Source organism: Puma concolor, chromosome B4, assembly GCF_028749965.1.
Source record: "Puma concolor isolate L17-30 chromosome B4, mPumCon1.1.hap2, whole genome shotgun sequence".
NCBI lineage: Eukaryota > Metazoa > Chordata > Mammalia > Carnivora > Felidae > Puma > Puma concolor.
The window spans coordinates 100,854,775-100,879,743 of record NC_141673.1 but is presented as its reverse complement, the minus strand read 5'-3'; the positions used below and the strand labels follow the sequence as shown (position 1 = coordinate 100,879,743).

Here is a 24,969-nt window from a genome sequence, read left to right as displayed (position 1 = left end):
AGCCTCTTAGAAGCCTCCGATTCTCCCCTTGCCCCTCCAGTTAATTACTGCCTTTTCTGTGCCACTTTTTTCCTTATCCATCTTACTGTGCACTATCACATTGCACCTTATTTGTCTGCATGAATATCTCTTCCACTAGACTTGAGATGCCATGGAGACAAAAGCACTTGACTATCGATGTCGGTATCTCCAGAGCCTAGCACGTTGCTTCACTGAACAGTAAAATTAATAAGAACTACACAGTGACAGCAAATAAGTATTTGGGCAAGAAAGGATTCCTCCTAAACCATATAAGCATATTCATCCCAAACTATCGATTCTAGAATGTCCCAATTAGCATACAGATAGAGTGCAGAAATCATCAAACAGCCCAAACCCCTGTCTCCTCTGAAATCTTGTTCCCTCTGTTTGAGAAGCTGCTTAAATCCCTTCTAGATTCCATCCTTTTGGCTGTTTTATACTTGAGTCTAATATGCATATCCTTGTGTCTACTATGGATATATACTGAGATAATACGTATTTTATCCCAAGAAGCTTCAATCCCATAGAGACATGACAAAGACCATAATTTGGCTGATACCTGTGAGCCGCTGTCGCCGTCTTCGCTTCTGAATCCACAAGAGGAGAGCAACGAGAAAGGCCAACAGAATGAGGCCAAGGATCCCAAATACGACAAGCGATGAGCGACCTAAGGGCAAGGAAGTATCACAAGAGACGATCGTGTCTTAGCTGGAGGACCCAGATCTCTAGTACTATCCTTCTCTGAAATACAGGATTGCCGAAGTACACCTCAGATCCTCAGAACTACCTCTGACCTAAAGTCTCTTGGCAGAAAAGATTCTAAATAACACAGGCAATTGGACCCAGGCTCATAAACCCCACGATATACCTGTAGCCGTTGATGATCTCTGGGCCACGGTGATTTCTGCAGGAGAAAAGAGAAGACTCACTTTGGGGAGTAATATGTAGAACAAATATTTCTATTTCCTATGTGAGCCTTTGGTGCCCGGCAACCAAGTAAATTACTCCTTCCCACCTAATACCAGGGTCCCCTTGTTTTCATTCCTTCCGTACAGAGATACATATAGTTACATGCTCTTCCTTTGGTGAAGCCAATGTACAACCACAAATGTTTTCTTCATTCCTTCAGATTGGAAGCATCATGATTCTCTTCCTACTAGATTCCCTGGGTTGATGCGTCTAGTCTTTGCACAGTGCGCTTCACTGCCCACCCCCTTTTTGCTGCCAGGGATTCCACGCTTAGTCCAGGCTCCAGATACTCACCTGAGCACCTCACAGCAGCATCTTCTTTGTGCCCACAGTCGCTGTGCCCCCAGGCTTTGGCAGGACAATCCCACAAGGAAGATTCATTTCCTTTGCACTTGACTTCATTGAGCCATATGGGCCCCGTCCCCTGGCCACATGCTGCCTCTTTTAGGGCCTCTAAAGCTGGGCCACAGCCCAACTGTCGACACACCACCTGCGCATCTTCAAGGTCCCAGGAGTCATCACACACCGTCCCCCAGGAACCTCCATGCCAGAGCTCCACGCGTCCGGAACAATTAGAGCTTCCTTCCTGCAGTCTTATCTTGTCTGAAAAGTCAGAGACACCCAGATCATTTCTGAGAACACAAAAACTTCCAAGAGGTCACAGGCGAAAAGAGAGATTTTAAATTCTTTTTAAATCTCTATTTGAATACTTTACTTATTTAATCTGCATTTAAAAATATATTTTAACAAAACCTATCCTTTTTGAAACTCTGTGTCTTATCAGCAAACTGGGTGCATTCCATGCCTGCCACTCAGGAAATGTGAAATGAACAAAATGAACATTGCATAATGTTAATTTCTCTCAAGGAGAAAGGGTTTAGGAGACAGGTACATAAAAAAAAAAATCTCTTCCAGTTTAAGTAGATAGAGAATGGCAAAATACCTCAGCACTGGTCTTTTTGACGGCTTCCCTTCTTACATGAGTAGAGCAAGAAAATATTTGAAAGAAAAGTGGGAAAGGGAAGGTAGACTGTTCACGAGTCAAATACTGAATTACATATTCCGTGCTCCTCATTCATTCTCAGAGAAAGCAACCGAATAAACTTTCAAGAAGACCACAGGGCGTGTCACGCTTTTTGGAAAAATAATCCCCGATCCTGAATACCTATCGGCCAAATGAAATGAAACCGATTACGCCATCCGGGTAGAATTGTCACCAGAGGTCATTCAGGCCTACTTCGTGAGACCCGAAGAGGCGAGTGGGAATTAGAAAATAGAGTTTTCATCCAGGCTGGCGGGTACTCACTAGCACACGTGATCCAGGTCTCCTCTGAAGGGCTGGCCGGTCTCTGTTTCCATGGAGAAGACGGGCACTGCCATAATGTGTCGGGTCCTTTCGGACACTGAATGTTGTCCACCCACATGTGCCTGGACGACGTGTCCAGAGATGCAGGGCTGATGGTCCCTCTGTCCGCACAGCCCAGTTGTCTGCATACCACCGCCACAGTAGTTGCCGACATATTACTCTTGCCAACGCTGCCCCAAGCTCCATTGTAGAAAACTTCCAGACGCCCCGCACAGGGGTCTCTGCTGGTTTCATCCGTCAGTCTCAGAGACATGAACTCTGGGGTGAAACACAGAGTTAGTAGTTTCCCGTTTTCTCTGAAGGCTCAGAGGACTCCCTCCCTTTACTCTAAGGCGAGCACGGCTTTAAAAATAGGTATGAAATGTCAACTACCAGTAATTCTTTTGTAACTTCTGGATGCTTCAGTCGATTTTGGTAAAATACAGTATTTTCTAGACTAAATACAGTATAGTTAGGTATACGGCTTACGGTGTTTCTAGTATGGAGTTTTGTACTTAAGGAACTCTTTAGAATGCCTCCGACGATTCGAAATTGATTTCTCAGTCTTAATCAAGAGCTCAGAGACGTCTCTATCCGTTACACAGTTTGGATTCTTCTCCCTAAATGACTGCAATGTTAGCCCGAAGACTTTATTTCATTAGCCTTCTTTTTGCAGCTCTCTTGGCAAATTTTAGGGAGACACTCAGGCACTACAGCCGATGTTGTGTACATGACCCTGAAATGAAATATTTCCTTTTCTGACTCTTCACAGTCGGCTGTGTATGTCCTCTACCAGGTTATGTCATTAAACGCGTATAGGACTTTTCACTTCCCTAAGTGAGTCATAGTTTTGTTTTCCCCAATACATTACAACGGACACCGTTTTTCTGCTTCACAGTAGTTTCTAAAGCTCGCCATGTATATGCAATAAAGGCAGTGGCCTCTTATGATAATTTTTGCTCCTGTGACAAGTAAAGTTCATTTGGCTATCATGAAAAATTACTTGGGTATAATAATTATCTTTTGCTCTGTAGAACGGAGTGCTGGGTGTATTTCTTCCTGTCCCTTTTAATCGATTTCTTTAGACAGTGATAGGAAGCTCCACATATACTTATAAAAGAGCTTCTCGATAATAGTTTTGGGGTCATGTTCATGATGGGCAAGCTTATTTCTGTATTTTTTGCTTCTGAGGTTATACTACCTTGCCTCTGAACCTGCTTTTCAGGATTCCCTCAGATTAATATCCCTCACTACACTTTGCTCCCCCACCCACCCCCTGTCCTTTCTTATGTAATTGTGACCAGAGCTTATGTGCAGAACTCACCCGAGCAGATAACCCCTGCATCTTCCTTATGCCTGCAGTTATGGTGTCCCCAGCCGTGTGAACGACATTGCCAAATATGAGTTTCTTTTCCATTACAGTTCACCTCGTCCAGCAAGATGGGCCCCGTTCCTTCCCCAAAATGAGCAGAGCCAGTTGCGTTAATGGCCACTCCGCAGCCCAGCTGCTTGCACACCACGTGGGCGTCACTCAGGTCCCAGCTGTCATCACAGATTGTGCCCCAGGAGCCCTGGTGGTAGATCTCTATTCTCCCAGCACAGCGACCGCTTCCATTTGCCAGGCGAAGTTGACCGCTCCCTGGAAAGGGAAAATAAAGTATTAATAAAACACATTCTTAAGGATTGAGATCATTTTTTATAGCTTGGTCACTGATTCTCACCTATGCAAGCAACAGCACTGGGGTCTGGAATGGTAGGTCTCGTTGGGTCCGGAGATGATGAATTGCACGGGGATAGTGTCTGACTCTGATTTCCTGCAAACACCAAACTGCTCAGTTATACAAGATACAAAAAGGGTAAGGAAGGGAGGGGACAGATGAGCTGAGAACAAACAGGAAGGTGGTGGGCCAACCGGCGGGGGGGGGGGGGGGGGGGGATGAATCAGGTGCTTTGAAAAAGCCAGCACATGGTAAGCGCTGGGTAATGATGAGGTCTGTGAAAATTAGGTTTACTTTCTTTCTAAAAAGACACAGGAGAGAGGCACCTGGGTGGCTCAGTCGGTTAAGCGTCTGACTTCCGCTCAGGTCATGATCTCGCCCTCTGTGAGTTTGAGCCCCACGTCGGGCTCTGAGCCGACAGCTCAGAGCCTGGAGCCTGCTTCCGATTCTGTGTCTCCCTCTCTCCCTGCCCCTTCCCTGCTCGTGATCTCTCTCTCTCTCTCTCTCAAAAATAAAATAAAAACATAAAAAATATATTTTTTAAAAGACACAGGAGATTAATATTCTGGCACACTTCTCATGATCCTTTGAAATAGATCATGCCCTGTTATTTTTGTCCTTTTCCCCTGCAGGTACACCTGCCTCTAAGGCACGCCACCACGGGAAAAGCTCGTCACCAGCTGTCCATCCTCTTACCTGAGCAGATTACAGAGGCCACTTGTCCAGCAGAACAGAGCGCTGCACCCAGAGCAGTTACCGGACAATCTCCCATGTGCTGCTCGGTCCCGGTGCAGTGAAACATGTGCCGCCAGATCTGACCACTTCCTTTCCCAAACTGTGCTCCTCTTGGGGTAGAAAGGGCAACTCCACATTTGAGCTGCTGGCAAAAAACGTGGGCATCTTCCATGTCCCAGTGAGAGTTGCAGAGGGATCCCCAGGTCCCAAGTATCTTGAGCTCCACTCTTCCCTCACATGGGGACTTGCCATTCACCAAGCGGGTATCCTGGAAGGAGACGGGACTTTTAAAAAGATGTCTGTGATGACCTCATCCCACCCTCTTGGCAGTATGGGAACAAACTGAACATGTCCTCTGGGTCTCACTCGAGCAGACGACTCCAACATCCCTGCTGTGGCCGCAAGTCCCATCTGGACGGGAGGCTACTGAGCAGAGTGAAAGATGGGACTCGTGTCCCTCACACTGGAATTCTTCAGCCCAGATCTGTCCGTTGCCTTCTCCAAAGTGAGCTCCCCCTAAGATTGAGGTGACTGTTCCACATTGTAATTCTCTGCACAGCACACTGGCAGCTTCCAGAGAGAAGTCAGAATCGCAGACGGTGCCCCATGTGTCGCCATGTTTCACCTCAACACGTCCGGAGCAGGGAATATCCCCTCCAACTAGTCTGGGTTCCCTGTGGGCTGAAAAATAATAGTATTTCAGTGAGAAATGACATCACTCCCAGATTTTCCTTCATGATGGGGTTAGAAAAGGGAGGCCAGGGTGTTTAATGATTTTACCATACTTGTCCCCCTTGGCTGTTCTGCCTATAGTTGGGCATAGTGAATTCTAGATCTCCCCATTCCTCATTGGACCAATGTACCTGAGAGAATTTTTAGAACTTTGTCTCTTGGAATCAACCATTCCCAGAAGCATGATAGCTCTTTCCTTTCAATATTTTATAGACATTATTCATAACACCAAAGACCATAGATACTGTGTATCTTCTTTTTGTATTATTTAGCCCTATACTCAGTTCTCTACCCACTGCAGTCTGGTGGTGGCCTGATCTCCCTGAATGGTTCTATGTAAAGTGTTGCAATATACTTCCTGTTTTCAAACTGATCCTGGGATTTCTTCTTCCCTTTGCTATATGTTACACTTGACACATGACATGCTCCTTTCTCCTGTTTTCTTTCCTGCCTGACCTGCTTTATGAGAACCTTTCACGCTTTCCCTGACCAAGGTTCTATCCTCGATTCTCTCACCTTCCCTTAACTGCCCATACATATGTTTTCATCCGTATGTTTCTCTTTAAATTTATGTTCATAAACATATCTTCTTGGACATCAGAACATGATGGGTTCAAAAGTGAGTGAATTATTGCACTGACAGGAACACAGTAAGTATTCTTTGCTCAATTAATGCAATCCAAACCAAATTAAAATCACTTGAAGGGGCACCTGGGTGGCTCAGTTGGTTAAGTGTCTGACTGTTGATTTTGGCTCAGGTCACGATCTCATGGTTCATGAGCTTAAGCCCAGTGTTGAGCCTACTTGGAATTCTCTGTCTCCCTCTCTCTCTGCCCCTCCCTGCTCACTCTCTCTCTCTTTCAAAATAAATAAATACACTTAAAAAAAAAAAAAAGAGAGCATCACCTAAAATCCAACCACTTCTTTATCTAATTTATCTCATAAACAATGGTCACAGTCATAGTACTGAACATTAAACGAGAGCCTTTCTATGTAGCACTTTACTAAGTACTGAACAAACACCACTCCGTATAATCCTTAAGGATTAATCCCTAAGGGGATAATTATTAATATCATCCCAATTTTACAAACAACGTAACTGAAACAGAGACGTGTAGTAATTTGCGACAGTCACGTAAGGAGTTAGTGAAAGGCCAGGATTTGATCCAGGCAGTATGTTCCAGAGCCTAGAATATGGACCCTCACGGTATGCTGCACACGTGGAAAATCATTGAGGTCTGTCAGTCCTCCACATCTGTTGCTACTACTTTAACATAATTTGTTACCATGTCACGTAGACCTTTGCAATGGCTTCCTGAATAATCTCCTTCTTCCGAGCCCTCTTTCTAATACATTTATGGCACGATCACAGATGCGTTATAACATTTCAAGTATTTTCACATGATTTCTTTGTCTTCGAGACAATGTTTCTTTGCTACTTCTACAACAGTTTATCCTTTCAACAAATAGTGTTAAGTGCCTACAATGTACAATGTTTTAGGCATTTGTGTGGCCAAAACTGTCGGTCACAGTTCAGTCTGTCAGTGCGAATAAATACTGTTACTATCTACTACTACTAATCATAACCACAGCAGTTAACACGTGTTGATCACTCACTGGGTAATTCCTGCGAAGTAAGTAGCATTAATTACTAATCACTTTTCTTTTGAGGGAATGGAAGTACAGAGAGCTTTGGGAGATTCCCTAATGGCAGCCATCTGTTAAAATTAAAGAGAGATGATAAATACCAATTTCTTCGCAAACTTTAAAATGCTTTATGATGTCACCTTGAAGGCTTTCATATCTATTACTCTATCAATCATACCTGTTGGCCCAGCCTTAAAGAAGCCTGGTCATGCCACGCTTCTGTGCCTCTGCAGAAACTTCTCCGTCCATATTTCCCAACCTATGTACCTGGGAAAAAGCTACTTCTTTTCAAGGTTGCTCAGTTTCTTACCGATCGCCCTCGCCCCCAAGAACACACAGTTTAGCAGAAGATATACGTATACATGTTCATAGAATGATGGGTCCAAAACTAAAAATATATGTTAGTACAAAACTAGCAAATGAAGGTGTCACCAGCTCTGTTTGGGGATTGGTACGAAAACTACAGACAGTGCCATAAGTCAGAACTGAGTTTTGAAATAAGAAGATATGGAATTTAACAAGTAAACAGTGTGTGAATCTGCATCTAAAGGATACAGTCATGAAACAGCATGGTGTAATTGAGGAATTATGAATAATTCAGTATGAGTGGGATTGAAAAACGTAAAGAAAATATACACCAGAAATTAAGCTAAAGAAATGGAGCTCAGGCTTTAAGGATTCTCTTTGCCAAGTTGAGGAATCCAATCATCAAGGTAGGAGTTTCTTTTGGCACACTCGAAACCGATTCAAATTATTTGGGAGATACAAACTATTCCCTTTATTTTTTTTATTTTTTAAAAAAATTTTTTTAACGTTTATTTTTGAGACAGAGAGAGACAGAGCATGAACGGGGGAGGGTCAGAGAGAGAGGGAGACACAGAATCCGAAACAGGCTCCAGGCTCTGAGCTGTCAGCACAGAGCCCGACGCGGGGCTTGAACTCACTGACCGCGAGATCATGACCTGAGCCGAAGTCGGCCGCTTAACCAACTGAGCCACCCGGGCGCCCCTTAATTTATTTTTTAAAGAAAGGAAGTGTATTTGAAATTGGACCTTCTAAAGAGCATACTTCTTTTAGAAATGCCTGCTGTCAAAGATCACTCATTCTTGTGACCCCTTGACATCACTCTCAGTGTGACACAGATATCCTATCAGCACTTGCCAATTTCCTAAAATGTTTCAGATCTGACTATATTCTGTATTGTGGCAGTATAAAACACCCCAACATGTTAAAACTTCACCACTTATCCATTAAATCTGTACAAGGCGAGTTTCTATCTTAATGTGAGTGGAAGAACATGTTGCTTTCTAAACGCAGTTCCCAAGTATAAAGCAAATAGTCCTTCTACGCCACAAATAATGAGAGACTCTGGAGCTGAGTCCTTAATTTCCTCTTGTTAAATCATTATCTGAGCATGAAATTCCTCTAAGGTATCATTAGCTGGTATTCATCTGATCCCATCCCACTTTTGGACAGACCTAAACCTTTAAATAAAATCAGTTTCCTAGATTGAGCCAAATTCAGCTTTCTTATAACCTCTTTCTCTCTCACCTGGATCCGTCTCGAACAAAATAAAATAACGACCAATGCAAAAACCAACCAAAACATGAAACGAAACAATTTTCTCTTTCGTGGCGAAAACTTGCTAAGCAAGTCCCTTCTTTAAATATCCTCTTTTCCTTTTTCCTAAAATTTTGAATTCTGGACAAAGGGAAATTCTCCCATGCTGAAATGACTTGGAGATTCCATTCTAGCTTTTTTTCCCCCATAAATCTGATAGTAACACATTGATCTACACCATGAGTTGGCTTCCTTATATTATTTATCTGCATACAAGGTTAGAATAGTCAAGATTTACTCCTTTAAGAGATTTCTTATCTGCTGAACTTGTGATTGCATTTTAACATAAAAGCCGTAAATTGGATTTCTGTGCCTGGATTTAGCTCCTTTGATCAATAATTTAAACTTTCCCCTGGCATAAGTAACTGAATCTGTATTCAAATGAAGACACATAGAACAAATATAAGAAAGAATTTGTTAGAAATACTTCCTTTTGTGTGATAATAGGTAAATGCACAATATGATTTTAAGAAGCATTAATACATTTTTATCATTTTTTCCTTTTCAGACTCTGAAGAAGTTTAAATCACTCTAGTATCAAAACTATTTCTCAAACTTTAGGAAACTATAGCACACAAACCGCTGTCGCAGACAAAATGTTTAGGATTCAAAGTAGTTTTATAGCAAAATTTCCTAGACCTGTTTGTGACTGCTTTGCTAAACTGTGCATCAGAGATAAATTGTTGCTTTATCTATCTAGTCTTCCTACCCTGTTGAGTTATTTGGCCCTTTTCAGCCCTAAAGCCCTGTGCTCTACAAAACTAAGAACTCTTAAGCATGTAAACAGATAATGGAATTTGTAGTTTGAATTTGGCAGGCAGAGACATAGTGTTTCCATGATGTTCCCCCTGGAAATCTTCTGGAAGTATCAAGAAATCAAGACACAAAATTACAAATTCTGTTTCTAGCAAAACCAGAAGAGAGCTAAAGACCTATGCCCCCAAGCCAGTAGAAGAGGTTGCAAAAGCTACATGATTATGACAAAAGAATTTACAAAAGAGAGCAGTGAACACACCTGGCACCGAGCAAAAAGAAAGGAAGAAAGAAAGAAAGAAAGAAAGAAAGAAAGAAAGAAAGAAAGAAGAAAGAAAGAAGAAAGAAGGAAAGAAAGAAAGGAAGAAAGAAAGAAAGAAGAAAGAAAAAAGAAAGAAAGAAAGAAAGAAGAAAGAAAGAAGAAAGAAAGAAGAAAGAAAGAGAGAAAGAAAGAAAAAAGAAGAAAGAAAGAAGGAAGAAAGAGAAAGAAAGAAAGAAAGAAAGAAAGAAGAAAGAAAGAAAGAAAGAAGAGAAAGAAAGAAAGAAAGAAAGAAAGAAAGAAAGAAAGAAAGAAAGAAAAAAGAAGAAAGAAAGAAAGAAGAAAGAAAGAGAAAGAAAGAAAGAAAGAAAGAAAGAAAGAAAGAAAGAAAGAAAGAAAGAAAGAAAGAAAGTCCTGGAAACAAAGAGGTCCACTTCACGCTGCAAATTTATGCTACTCAGGATTTTTATCACATGCAGTTGCATAGAACCCTAACTAATTCAGAATATGTTACCGTAAGTGAGGTAAATTTTGGATGCAGTTGAATGGAATCGATGGACAAAATATATAATAACCCAGATGTTATAGGCTGGAAAAAGCTAATGTCTTGTTATCCTAGGGAAGATATTTGGACAAATGTCACCTTGAAAAGAAAACCACATCCTTGCTGAAGCCGAAAACTCAGAGAACGTAATCAGAGAACAACAAAAAACAAAAAACAAAAAACAAAAAAACCAAAATCAGAATGTTGGCATGACATAAATCCTCCTTGCCACTTTTTCCGCATTTATGGGAGAGATAAACTCAAGACTAGACGTAGCCAGACAGCAAGGCAGAAACAGAAAGAAAAATACCAATTTTGTGAAGGAGGCATGCTCTTCTTGCAGCTACTAATGCATAATTAATTGACAGGCCTATCATTTGGAACTTGCAAGATCGAAAAAATAAAATAAAATAAACCCTAAGTATCCTGTCCCCCAAACTGAGGTGGTGATAAAACTGTAGGCTTAGCAGAAAATAGAATTGATTCTCCACATGCATAGACAATGAGCCTATCAGCAAAGATAAGATTTAAGTCCTGTTTTTCCTCCCAGACCCCTGGTTTCAAATGACCTTAGGGCAGTGGCCAATAAATACAGGGGAACGGGCTGCTCACAGCATAGTTCAAAGTTTGTAAATATATTCCTTGACTATGGGTATTTCACGTAGCATTAGATGAAAGAAAACAGACCAGAAGCATACTAAGTTTGGGGAGAGTTGTTTTGTTGACTTTGAGGACAGCTGACCTCTGTGAACGACAACCCATAAAGCAATCCAAGGGCCCCTGAGCCAATATCTGCAGAAAGCGGATTGTGAAAGGTGTTCAGCCTTCAAACTGCACTCAGCAATGACCGTGGAGAGCTCCAGTAGGAGAAACCGCCCAGAGAAGACCACTTAGGCCCAGGAAGGAGAGTGGACAGAGGACAACTTTTCAGAGGGCAGGACCTGGCCTATGAGATTCGCTTACCAGGGAACTCAGTCAGTTGCAGGGCAACTCATTCTTCTTGACCAATAAGGTTTGGTAATTACTGCGGCAAAACAACTCTCGCTATTTCTTGGTGACCACAGAACCACCCAAGCAGCCTTAAGCTGCTTACCTACTTGACTTACTTAAAAAATTTTTAATGTTTATTTTGAGAAATTGGGGGAGGGGCAGAAAGAGAGAGGGAGACACAGAATCCAAAGCAGGCTCCAGGCTCTGAGCTGTCAGCACAGGGCCCAACTCGGGGCTCGAACTTACACACTGCGAGGTCATGACCTGAGCCAAAGTCGGACGCTTAACCAGCTGAGCCACTCAGGTGCCACCTATTTGACTTACTTTAATGAAAAAAAAGTAAACTTTTCTTTAGCCACTCTTATTTGGCTTTCTTTCAGCCAAGTTGGATGCTGCCCAACTTAATTCTAATTAATATAAAATACAATTATAGGAAAATATTTAGAAGAAAATTATCGGGGCACCTGGTGACTCAGTCGGTGGAGTGTCCAATGCTTGGTTTTGGCTCAGGACAAGATCTCATGGTTCATGAGGTCGAGCCCTTCAAGGTTCTGTGCTGGCAGTGGGGAGCCTGCTTGGGATTCTCTCTTTCCTTCTACCCCTCTCCTGCTCATTCTCTCTCTCTCTCTCAAAATAAACGAATAAACTTAAAAAATTAATAAATAGAAGGGGCTCCTGGGTGGCTCAGTTGGTTGAGCGTCCAACTTTGACTCAGGTCATGATCTCATGGTTCATGAGTTTGAACCGCATGTTCGGCTCTGTGCTGACATCTCAGAGCCTGGAGTCTGCTTAGGATTCTGTGTCTCCCTCTCTCTCTGTCCCTCCCCTGCTCCCTCTCTCTCTCTCTCTCTCAAAAATAAACATAAAAGAATTTAAAAATTAAATAGAAGAAAATAATCAGACATACGAATATGCTTACACATGCTCAAACACAGGCAAAGTCCCCCCAAAAAGTTATATAGAGAAATATAGTTCATAGTTGTAGCATAATGCATGATGACAATAAATATTATGTATACATCATATGACAACATAAAAATGCATAATATGACTAAAGTTAAAGTCAAATATATCTCCCATCTCTAAAAAGTAATCCAATCAGAGTTTTTTTGGAAAATAAATCATTATTCTATGATGAATACAAGTGATGCACCTAGAACAAAATGATTCATAAAGGTTGAAAATAAATAAAGCAATAGTTGTGGTAATAACATCAGACAAGTCTGATTCAGGACAAAAATCGTTCAACCATAGAAAAGGGGAGGGGTGCCTGGGTGGCTCAGCCACTTAAGCGTCCAACTTTGGCTCAGGCCATGATCTCATGGTTCATGGGTTTGAGTCCCACGTGGGGTTCTGGGCTGACAGCTCAGAGCCTGGAGCCTGCTTCGGATTCTGTGTCTCCCTCTCTCTCTGCCCCTCCCCTACTCATGCTCTGTCTCTCTCTGTCTCTCAAAAATGAATAAACATTTAAAAATTTTTAAAAAAAGGAAAGGGGAAACTTTATAATACTAAAAAGAACAATTCACAATGACCACATAACAGTCATAGGAAGATCTATGTCCCAGATTCATAGAGCATCAATTCATCAATTATATGATACAGTCACTGGTATACTAAGTAAAAAACCTATAACCTCACATATTTATATTAATAACTAGGAAAAAATCAACATTAGTCAAGCCCTGAACTCAAGAAGTTAAGTTAGGAGGAAATCAGAAAGGAATTATAGAAAGAAAAGCAAACTGTAATGAATTAGAAAACAAAAATAGGATTAATTAAAAAAATCTAAATGCTAGTTCATTAAAAAAAACGCTAAATAAACCACACTCACTTTCTCTAATAAAAGAAATTAAAAGCATAAATAAAATCATACAATAATAAATGATCAGAAGAGAAATGTCCTGGATAGAGAAGTAATTTCAGAAAGGTCTCTAAATATTGATACAAAATTGTGGTCAAAATACTTTACGAAGTGAATACTAAGGTACAGAACAATTTACCTAATATGCCACCATTTGAACAACAAAATGGGGTGAAACTTATACATGGATTTGTTTGTATTTACATAAATATCTCCTAAAGAATATATAAATACCCCAACCACATGACTTGTTTGTGTAGAGTAGAATTGGACAGCTGGGGATAGCATTTGGGAAGAGCTTACACTTTAATTTTGAAGTGTAAACCATGTGAATATATATTAAAAAAAATTTTTTTTTAATGTTTATTTATTTTTGAGAGAGAGAGACAGAGAGACAGAGTCTGAGCAGGGGAGGGGCAGAGAGACAGAGGGAGACACAGAATCTGAAACAGGCTTCAGGCTCTGAGCTGTCAGCACAGAGCCTAATGTGGGGCTGAATCTTGAACTCAAGAACTGTGAGATCATGATCTGACCTGAAGTTGTACCCTTGACCAACTGAGCCGCCCAGGCACCCTACAGAAATCTTTTTTAAAAATGAAAAGAATGGGGCGCCTGGGTGGCTCAGTCGGTTAAGCGTCCGACTTCAGCTCAGGTCACGATCTTGCGGTCTGTGAGTTCGAGCGCCGCGTCGGGCTCTGGGCTGATGGCTCAGAGCCTGGAGCCTGCTTCGGATTCTGTGTCTCCCTCTCTCTCTGCCCCTCCCCCGTTCATGCTCTGTCTCTCTCTGTCCAAAAAATAAATAAATGTTAAAAAAAAAATTAAAAAAAAAAAATGAAAAGAAGGATGATTGAAAAGCAGATATGTATCCTCAAATTTGCATCTTAAAAAACTGTCTTTTTACAGTCAGAGGATAATTTCTATGTAAATAGAAGTAGACACTTCTACTGTGTAACATCAGGGAATCCACCCAGGGGCACAACTAGGTTAGGATGTATCTGGAATAAAGCCATTGGTTCGTGGACACACAGCACCGTATGACTTGATCTCCATGTGTTCAATGGTTTTGTTCTTACATTGCTTTCTCTGAAGTCTTTCTTTTACCATATCTGCAATATGTTACCTTACAGTTGTTAAAAAGGCACCACTTTTCAACAATGTTAGCATTCGTATAAATGTGATTAGCATAAAATACTAGAGATTATCCATAAGCCAGGCCAACTCACAGCTCATTTTGGAACATTTAAAAGAGGTTGCAGGGAAATACACAAAAATATTCGGAGAGAAGAAAATCCTTCTTTTACTTTTTAAAATCACATACTTTTCACATACTTTTAAAAATCATTTGGTTGACATTCCCATGAAAGACACTTTTAAGGTCTACCTTAAAAATTTTGATCCTTCTTAATTTTTCATATTTCTACGGATTTAAAAATGACTCAGTTGTTTTGTTTTGTTTCTTAACCAACAAAGGAAAAGAAGAGAGAGAGAGAGAGAAACCAAGAAACAGACTCTTAACTACAGAGAACAAATTGATGGTTACCAGAGAGGAGGTGGGCAGGGGGATGGGTTAAATGGATGATGGGTATTAAGGAGGGCACTTGTGATGAGCACCAGGTGTTGTATGTAAGTATTTTTTTTAATGTTTTAATTTATTTTTGAGAGAGAGAGAGAGACTGAGAATGAGTGGGGGAGGGGCAGAGAGAGAGGGAGACACAGAATCAGAAGCAGGCTCCATGCTCTGAGCTGTCAGCACAGAATCCAACGTGGGGCTCAAACTTGAACTCGTGAACTGTGAGATCATGACCTGAGCCAAAGTAGGACCCTTAACTGACTGAGACACCCAGGCACCCCTGTGAGTATTGAATCACTAACTTGTACATTTGAAACTAATATTACACTGTATGTTAACTAATCAGAATTTAAATCAAAACAAAAGCAAAAAACAAAAAAAAGAAACAAAAAGAAAAATTACTCAAAAGCTAAAATGGACAAAAAGCAAACACAAAAATAAAACAAAACAAACCTGCGACCAAGGTACAAAATGAATGACAAGTTTCTCTGAAATTTGCGCAATGGGATAGATATTTTCTGGTTGCTTGAGTGATGTCTAGTCCTAGGGACCGATGTCTCTCATCAGTTTCAAGGCTGTTACTGGAAATTTACACTCTTGAAATACACGTTCTTCACATGTTGATAGAAAGTCTTACCTGAGCAAGTAACTTTAGCTTCCTCGTAGTGATCACAGCTAAGTCCACCCCATTGCCAATTCTTGCAGTCCCAGAAAGAAGTTTCATTTCCATTACAGCTGCCTAAAAACAGCCATGTTGTTGTTGCCTTGGTTTTGGAATAACTCTGATAGGATGTTTTGAGAGCAGATCCACATCCCAGCTGCCTGCAAACCACATCAGCTTCTTTCAGTCCCCAGTTTCTGTCACACACTTTCCCTACCAGTTTCTGAATTTCCACCTCCACTGTCCCAGCACAGCGGCTGCCTCCACCTACAAGTCTTAGCTCCAGATCTGTTCCATCTGCAAAAGAAGCACACACTTAGGCCACAGATACACATGGGGGTTAGCTCCCAAAGGATATATTCTTTACCTTGCTCCTTCCCAGATACTGAGGCATTTGGAAATTATGGCTTATCCATCCCCTGGCTTTTTTAATGGCCAGTAGAGGCCATGACTTTGGTTAAAAACAGGATTATAGGTTCAAAGTTTAAGAAAAATTGTCAATGGGGGGTGCCTGGGTGGCTCAGTCAGTTGAGCGTCTGACCTTGGCTCAGGTCATGATCTCAAGGTTTGTGAGTTCGAGCCCTGCATCGGACACTCTGAGGTCAACATAGAGCCTGCTTTGGATCTTCTGTCCCCCTCTCTGCCTCTCCCCAGCTTGTTCTATAAATAAATAAATAAATAAATAAATAAATAAATAAATAAAAGAAAAAAATTGTCAATGGCAGCATGTCAGAGATATTTGAAAAAGACATAACATTTTGTGTCTCAGAGCTCCAGGGAGATTTAGAATCTTAAATGTGGTCCCTGAGAGCAGCCTGAATAATTACTGCAGAAAATAGTCAGACAACCCTCCAAACCAGCCAAATAAAGACTATGTTTAAGATTACTCACGACTGTGAAAGAATCCCCAACAAGGACATTAGCAGACATTTCTATCGCTCACGTCTCCCCCCCATGCCTACTCCTAAAGAACACAAGTCCTTCCTTCTCTGTTTTTCTCTTAACTTACCGGAACATGTGACACCAGCGTCTTCATTATGGTTGCAATAATGCTTTCCCCATTCATGGTGTCTGCACTGCCAGAGGGCGGACTCGTGTCCGTGGCAGGAAACACTGTCGAGCCAAATGTGTCCACTTCCTTCACTGGCATTAACTCGACCAATGGCGGTGATGGCAGTTGGGCATCCCAGGTGCTTACATGTCACAGCAGCATCATTGCTATCCCAGCCATCATCACACACTGTCCCCCATTCCCCTTGGAATCTCACTTCTAATCTTCCTGAACATGCAGTGACTCCTTCCACCAGTCTCAGGCTCAGATCCGCTCCATCTGTAAGAGGGACACAAAACAAATCAGTGATAAAGAAACAAGAATAAGGGGCAAATATAAATAGAGACAGAAAAGAGTGATATAATACCACTGAAAACCACTGGATGTGAAGAAGGAGTGCCTTGGGCAAGAAGACAGGACTTTTCAGAATAGCCAGTATCACAAAGACAAGAAGAAACAAGTGTTGGCGAGGATGTGGAGAAAAGGGGACCCTTGTGCACCGTTGGTGGGAATGCAAACTGGTCCACAGTGGAAAACAGTACGGAGGTTCCTCAAAAAACAAAAAGAGCTACCCTATGATTCAGTAATTGCACTACTAGGTATTATCCCCCAAAATACAAAAACTCTGATTCAAAAGGACACGTGAACCCCTGTGTTTATTGCAGTATTATTTATAATAGCCAAATTATGGAAGCAGCCCAAGTGTCCATTGATAGATGGACCTGACAGATGGACCAGCTCCTCAGTCCAAAAGTGAGCAAAGAGAAAAGGGACCTCATCATGACTACTTTCACCTTCCCCCCAATCAATATCCTCAAAGAACAGAACGTGATTCTGAGTGGTATCTTACAATAAAAAAACTGCCTTTTTCCTCTGGTGGTTTTAGCATTTGCTGCCACAGCGCTGTTTATTATGATTCCTCAGCATTGAGAAGAAATGTACTGGTCGAGGACCTAGAAGGATTTTGGTGGGTAAATGGTAATGGGAGGTACCATTGTGGTTTTTTTCTCTCCCATATCCCTTTCGCTTTCTTCAGCTAACAAAATCTATCTTCTCTGTAGGAGTCCCATTTTTTATGGTTCGAACAATAGATGGTCATGTTTTTCAACAACAACGAAAAAGCCAATTTAAGAAGGAAAAACCCAAAACCCCCATGGCATTGGTTCAGTGTTTGGATCCAGCCATGCATGAAGCCAACTGTACCTCGTGGATTCCCCAGTTTCCTGAGTCAGTATTCTCTTTCCTTAAAGTTGGTTTGAATTGAGTTTCCTCATTTGAAAAAAAAAAGGGGGGGCCGGGAGGGGGGAGGTATCTGGTGAATATAGGGACATCTTCACTCTATTATATTTTCTAAATGTTCTCTGGGGTTCAAGACCTACTAGGTCTGCCTCCACATAAGAACTCAGGTGACAAAAGAAGAGTGTCATTCCTGTACACGCAAATCCAATGTCCTTTGCCCTGAGTAAACATGGAACATGAAAGTCTCCAGATAGACACAGAACCTATTCGTACCGTAGCACTAGCATCAAGGAGGTCTTAATAGAAAACCAAATTAATTTTTATCATTTGATTCTGTGAATTTGAACTAATATTTGGGAAGGGGTGGGTTTTAATGTGGCTAAACCCTCTGCAGGTAGAGGATGATAAGGGGTGTGATTTCTTTTCAAAACTCATCCACAAAGCACAAGTTGCTAATTAAGCTGCTTTTTTTTCCTTAATTCTTTTTCTTCTTTTTTTTTTTTTTGGCAGGGGTGGGGGGTGGTACAGGGGAAGAGGGAGGATGATTGGATTATTCTCTAAACACCTCCTTCTAGCTTCATGACTTGGATCTCGGGTTCACTGTTCATCCTTCCCCGCTAACACAGGGAGCCTCATTTCAGCTGTGGTAAAAACTCCACAGGTATCAGATCAGGAACCAGAAATTAGGCAATAAAGTGATCAAGGAAGCAGGCTTCATTATGGTTTTAAGAGTTCAAGCTTTTGAGACTCTCACCCCCTTTCTTTTGTCCTCTCATGAAGAACAGAACAGACCCGGATCAGTCCTTACCTAAGCAAATCACTCCAACATCCTCAGCGTGATCACAGTTATGCTTTCCCCATCCTTCGTGTTTGCAGTTCCAGAGAGCTGACTCATTTCCACTGCATACGAGATCATCAAACCAGATTGGTCCCGAACCTTCTCCAAAATTAGCTGAACCAGAGAAACTGACAGCACTTCCACATTCAAGTTGTTTACAAACCACAGAAGCATGATCTATGTTGAAGTTATCATCACACACTGTTCCCCACTGTCCTTGGAACTTGACCTCTATTCTTCCAGAACACTGGTTGCCTCCATTCATCAGCCGCATCTCCAAATTGGATCCATCTGGAGCAGAGAAAAGAACCAGAGTTCAGAAGTGATTTTAGGAAATGAGCTTCCTCTGGATACTTGAGATTTGATGCTGTTTTTGAAAATGGTGCCTCATTTTGGACGCTGCCCATCTTTACACAGTGGGGAATTTTAATCTTTTAAAGATCAACTGACAACTAGGATTTTCATCTCTACCTACTTACCAAGGAGGATGCTCTACAGATTAAAATCTGCTTTCTGTTTTGTTTTGTTTCCCTCCAGGATTTTTTTTTTTAACGTTTATTTATTTTTGGGACAGAGAGAGACAGAGCATGAACGGGGGAGGGGCAGAGAGAGAGGGAGACACAGAATCGGAAACAGGCTCCAGGCTCTGAGCCATCAGCCCAGAGCCCGACGCGGGGCTCGAACTCCCGGACCGCGAGATCGTGACCTGGCTGAAGTCGGACGCTTAACCGACTGCGCCACCCAGGCGCCCCTCCCTCCAGGATTAAGACAGAACACACACTCTTTTATGTAGAAATAGACAAATTTGACTCCAAACACCTATTTAAAAGACTAGAAAAAATAAAGTTGGTCCATACAACAAAGTAGCAAAAAATGGCAAGCTGGTCATTTGTTGAACATTTGAAATCTTGATTTTAATCTTGCTTTATCAGCAACAGTTGAGAGCATGAAGATTAGAAACAGGAAAAAGTGAAAAATAAAAATGCATGAGCATGCGCAATGGTTTGCAAAAGCATCCTCTGGCACACCAAATTAATAAAAGTTGAGGAAAAATAAATCAAAATAATTCATTTCCTACCAATATCTTGTTTGAATCAAAGCTTTTTTACCCCCTTCCCCAACGCATCTGGTACCATTTTTAGCAAAGAACAGCTTTCTCATAAAGAAAATTCTCTCTATACACTCTTCCCTAGATTTTTCTGTGAGAACTAAAATACCCAAGAAAAGGAGATTTGGGATGAAATTCGGGGACATCCGAAAAACAAAATCTGTGCTTAAACAAAATGTTTAGATCCGCTTTTTTTTTTTTTTTTTTGAGAAAGTAACCCACTTTTAAAAGCTCTAAATACCAGGCAAAGACCTCTACTTAACAGGATTTTTTTATCCTGACAATTTATAGTAAGAAAAATAATAATTCGCAATTAAAATAGGCATGTGGTGTCCCGGCTGTATCATATATGCTACCTTCTTCACAACATTAGGCATTATATATTATTTCCACTACCCCTCCTTCACAGATTCTCAATTTGCCTAATTGTCACAGGAAAAAAAACAAAACAGAAAGCAAATTTTAATCTGTAAAACATCGTCTTTGGCAAGCAGGTGTAGATGAAAATCCTAGTTGTTAGTTACTTTAAAAGATTAAAATCCCCCACTATGTAAGGATCCTAATTGTCCATTATCCCTACTTAGAACATTCTCAATTTGCCTAATTGTCACAGGATCACACACCCAGAAGAGAGTAGAGCCAGGATGTGAAAAGAAAAAGCAGTCTAACACCAGCGTTTATTGTCTTCACTGTTATACTCTGTTGTCCCAGTGCGTGTGATAATAGCAAAATCTCCCAAGAGGCAGAGCATTGAGGATTGAGCATTAGTCAGGGTGGGGAAATCTCAGAAATACGGGTTCTGAAAACTTGTGAAACTAGGGAGTCATTGAGTGGCTAGGCGTGCACCAGTTGGAGCTTTAGCTGTGTAAACTTCCAAAAGCAAATTTGATTAGTTCTATCCTTAAGTATAAAACACTGAAAACAAGAGTTAAAAGCTGCACTGGGGTCTCAGCTTAAACACTCAGCTCTGTATTGCAATATAGTGAGAGCCTGGCAAAATTTATTATGATTTTTAACTTTGCTGTAGATGCTCGATGTAGATGTTACTATTGTTGTTCCGAATCTTCCCCCATAATGATTAATGATAGCAGAGAAAGAGGAGGAGGAGGAGGAGGAGGAGGAGGAGGAGGAGGAGGAGGAGGGAAGGAGAGAAGAAGGAAGGAAGGAAGGAAAAGAAAGAGAACTGAGTTGTCAAGTAATGAGAAACAGTGAGCTATGCAGAAATTAAAGTTAATTTTTACCACTTACTAGACCAGTAGCTCCACATGTTTTAAGCACTGAGTTTCCAGAAACTGAAGCTCAGAAAGGTTTAACAAAATAACATTAACGAGTGTCTGAGTTGGAATTTTGTCCCTCACTTTTCTAGATCCTAGCCTGTCTTGCTCACGTACACCACAATGTCTGCATAGGGATTAGTCCTTTTTAAAACCAGTCCCGTGGAGGAGATGGTCTCTAAGAAAGAGACTAGGAGGTGAGAGAGTTGATAAAAGCCAGTGAAATAAGCAAGGAGAAATGGGAAGCCCAGGAATCTGAATTGGGTCATAAATATGACCTTGGGATCTGTCAGCAGAAAGGTCTGACCCATAACTTTCTGAGTTATTGTAAGGTCAACTGAGATAAAATTTACGAAATGTTTTGCAAATTAAAACCACCATGTAAATGAAATGAACAGCACTGTGCACCGGAGAAAGCAATAATACTTTGCAAAACATCCTTCCTCCAGGATTAGCGCTAGGAATATTTATTTCTTGATCCAATAAGTCGATTAGCAGTTAATGGACAAAAAGGTGAATGCATGAAAGCAGTGTGTCACTGAGAAAGAGGACAAGGAATGAACTTAGATATCATGATATTTTTATGTAAGGAGTAGAAACTCATAGGAGGTTTACTGACCATAAAATTAAAACTGGTCACTTCCTCGTCGATTGCAGCGTTCAGAATCTTTTGATTTTTTTTTTTTTTTAGGGGGTTTGTCTGCATTTTCTGGTCTATTGGCAATGGATTGGGTCGTTTTATACATGGACTGGAGGACTTACAGCAAACTGGCCCCTTTTCGTTTTCAACCCATCTACATATTGGTTCCTCCCACAAAGCATTTCATGTCAAGGTTTTGACTTTTTAAAAATGTTTATTTATTTATTTTGAGAGAGAGAGTGTGTGTGCATGCGTGCAAGCTGAGGAGGGGCAGAGATTGAGAGAGAGAGAGAGAGAGAGAGAGAGAGGATCCCAAGCAGGCTCCCCTGTCAGCACAGAGCCAAACACAGCGCTCAAACTCATGAATCTCTAGATCATGACCTGAGATGAAACCTAGAGTCGGTCGCTTAACTGACTGAGCCACCCAGGCACCGGAGGCTTGGACTTTTGCAAGTCTTACCTGAGCAGGTCACACCAGCATCCTGTTGGTGAGTGCAGTTATGTTTTCCCCATCCTTCATGTTTGCAGTCCCAGAGAGCGGACTCATTCCCTCGGCAAGAAACATGATCCATCCAAATGCGTCCAGAACCTGGCCTGGAATTAGCCCATCCAGTGGCTTTGATAGCAGTGGGACAACCCAGCTGCCTACAAATCACGGAGACCTCATCCATGCCCCAGTCATTATTACACACAGTTCCCCATTCCTCCTGGACTTTCACCTCCACTCTCCCAGTGCACCTGTCTTCACCGTCCGCCAGCCTCAGCTCCTTCTCTGCTTCTCCTGCAACAATGCATAAAGGCAGCAGTTGGTCGGGATCCAAAGAGCAAGTTGAAAATAAGTATTCTTTCGATTACTATTTATTTTTCAAAGCTAAATTGGAGAAACATGCCTGGCCTCATCCACGGTACGATAGGAGAATGTTATTTGGGAATACACATATCAGCATCACAGGTTTCAGATAAAGTAATGACCTAAAACCAGTAAAGCTAAGTAACACAATTCTGATATTCTTTATAATGTCAACTTGCATAATCTCCACGGAAAGTTTACTATTAAAAGAGCATACTTCAGAATTGTATAGGGATGAGCCATGTAAGTTTCTCCAAATTCCTAAGATGGTAAAGATGAAGAGACCAGTCATAAGGAATTTAACACCCATTGTATACATATATGTAAAACACCATGAATTTTTAAAATACTATGCGCAATCTGATCAAAACTTTTCTACTTAAATGGAAATTGAGATGGAGATATTTTCCTACTATCTCCTACCATAAAATAATCCCTTCTCCCTCCCAACCCCTCCCAAAGGTCTCAGCTCCCATCCTATGATTATTTTAAATAACTAAGAATCTGTGCTCTCACGCATATATATCTGACCTCCCTCAGTACATTTTTAGGTAAACTTTGGCATTTGAATTTATTGAAGTGTTCCAAAAATTCCATTTCATCCCAATAATTCTGAGGTTTTTCTCCAGAAAAACCCTATTCCCTCTTTTTTAGGTAGACATTATTTCAAATCTTTAAACAAAATGCACTGTCCCCCCCCCCCCCCCCCGTGTAACAGTTTATTTTATTTGGGGGGAAGTGTGCTAATATTTTGTTCCTTTTTTGATGTCACATGGTTAGGATCTTACTTTGTACTTTTAATATCTGATCCTTTGAAATCGTGAAGTGTGTTTTTTAGATGCTGTTCAGCCTTCAGGAGAATTGTTTGCTTTTCAATAATTTTTGTCAGACTGGCTAAGACTGCAAGTAAATTTGACAAAGCACTCACCAAGAGAATTGGTGATCAAGCAGGAACTGAGAACTGAGACCACAGCCACAGTGGAGGGACTCAAGAGAACAAACCATCTTCTAAAGTCTATGGGGGAAAAAAAAAGGACAACAGTATTGTCTTCCCAAAGAGACTTTGGAGAATTTTGAGATTAACAAGGAAAGTCCAACCAAGACAAAGAACCTTTCCTTCAAAATGGCAAGGCGGAATGGACACATTCACACCCAGAATCATACAGTCTCAATGAAATAGCTTTGAAACTGTTCATGTTGGTAGGCAACCCAGAGGTGAGGAATTAGAAGCAAGTTGAGGATGGAGAAGAATTTCAAAAGCAGACTTTAAGACCTGGAAAATCAAAACAGCATCTGTGAAATTTAGCAGGGAGCAGTTCCCTCCACAGGCACAAAACAATATTCAACTACAGATGCCCCGTCTCCAAGCCCACTTGATCCAGATGGTTAGGTGGAAAGTTCCATGAGGGAATGGATTATACCTATCAAGTTCAGCGCTGTTTCACCAATACCTGGTATACTGCCTGCTAAAGAGTAGCTGAACATTGATGGAATAAAGTGACCATGTTTCTTTGTGAAAAACCAAAATATTGTATAGAGTGTAAAACTCTAAAGCTTTTATCACTCTCACTTCTTAGTCTTACTCTAACCCAACACTTGCGTAAAAGTCCGAATGCTTTGGTAACCACACAGGAGCACCCACTTTGGGATAAGTCACTGAACTGTAAGCTTATGACTCATGCTTTCATGTGGCATGCTATCCTTCGATAAAAAAGCTCTGAAAAAAAATTAAAAGTGCTAAATGAGTTTAGCACAGTCATAGAAATCAGAAAGCAGATTTCAACACGCAGGGATGCTATTGTAAAGTTCCTCTAGGTGATCAACTTTCAATCAATATTCATTCCAGCGCGTTCTATCTTTTCTAACCATTGTTTCCAGACTCAATACTGTTCAGTTCATTTCAGAAAGGGGCTGAAACCTCAGCGGTTTGACGAAATGGATGCCAAATCTCATCTTTATCTCCCACCTTCAATTTTGAATCTATGGCAGACACAAGTTACTGCCATGGAAGCTTCATGTCCGTTTCCCATCCCTCACTGATGCCAACCACTATTATGTAAGACCCATTGACTGCCAGAATCATTTTATGCTACATTAAAAGGTAAATGGGGAATAAATAAGAAATGTTACCAATAGGTCCAGAGTTTCCATGTAGCACCATTCTGAGTTTGTCCAGTCCAAAGTTTGAACGCTTTCTGAATCCTCTTGTGTTATTCCCTAGGAGTGTTCTGCTAAAGAAGAGGACCGCGAAAAATTCTAAAACATTATCTCACTTCTGCACACACACACATACAAATCCAGAAAGGCTACATAACAGGAGGTGGAGTCAATCAAAAAAGGGAAGTCATTCAAAAAACTGAGGTTCCCTTTCATACTCATGTTTTCTGCAGCATGGGACATGAAACAACCAAAGGAAATTGAGAAATATTTACTACGGATTTACAAAAATTAAGGGGAAACATTAACTCATGGACTGTTGTTATTGAAACGAATATTTATATTTCTGTACTTTGTTTTGGACAAATACAGTAGAAACAAAAAGGA

The 24,969-nt window shown here is 41.1% G+C and overlaps 1 protein-coding gene across 1 annotated transcript in view; it reads right to left on the bottom strand.

The window, feature by feature from the left end:
* The window catches only part of CD163 (CD163 molecule), a 30,041-nt gene extending 5,351 nt beyond the window's left edge, over positions 1–24,690 (bottom strand). The window contains exons 1-14 of the mRNA XM_086714165.1: positions 24,556–24,690; positions 23,354–23,440; positions 22,036–22,356; positions 18,524–18,844; positions 16,435–16,755; positions 15,402–15,722; positions 5,132–5,469; positions 4,750–5,056; positions 4,057–4,149; positions 3,660–3,974; positions 2,297–2,614; positions 1,285–1,593; positions 890–925; positions 581–688 (exon numbers count right to left, since the gene is read on the bottom strand). Coding sequence (XP_086570291.1) covers positions 581–688; positions 890–925; positions 1,285–1,593; positions 2,297–2,614; positions 3,660–3,974; positions 4,057–4,149; positions 4,750–5,056; positions 5,132–5,469; positions 15,402–15,722; positions 16,435–16,755; positions 18,524–18,844; positions 22,036–22,356; positions 23,354–23,440; positions 24,556–24,586 — 3,226 coding nt within the window. The 5' untranslated portion in view covers positions 24,587–24,690. The remainder of the gene's footprint in view (positions 1–580; positions 689–889; positions 926–1,284; positions 1,594–2,296; positions 2,615–3,659; positions 3,975–4,056; positions 4,150–4,749; positions 5,057–5,131; positions 5,470–15,401; positions 15,723–16,434; positions 16,756–18,523; positions 18,845–22,035; positions 22,357–23,353; positions 23,441–24,555) is intronic.
* Positions 24,691–24,969: the final 279 nt, after the last annotated feature.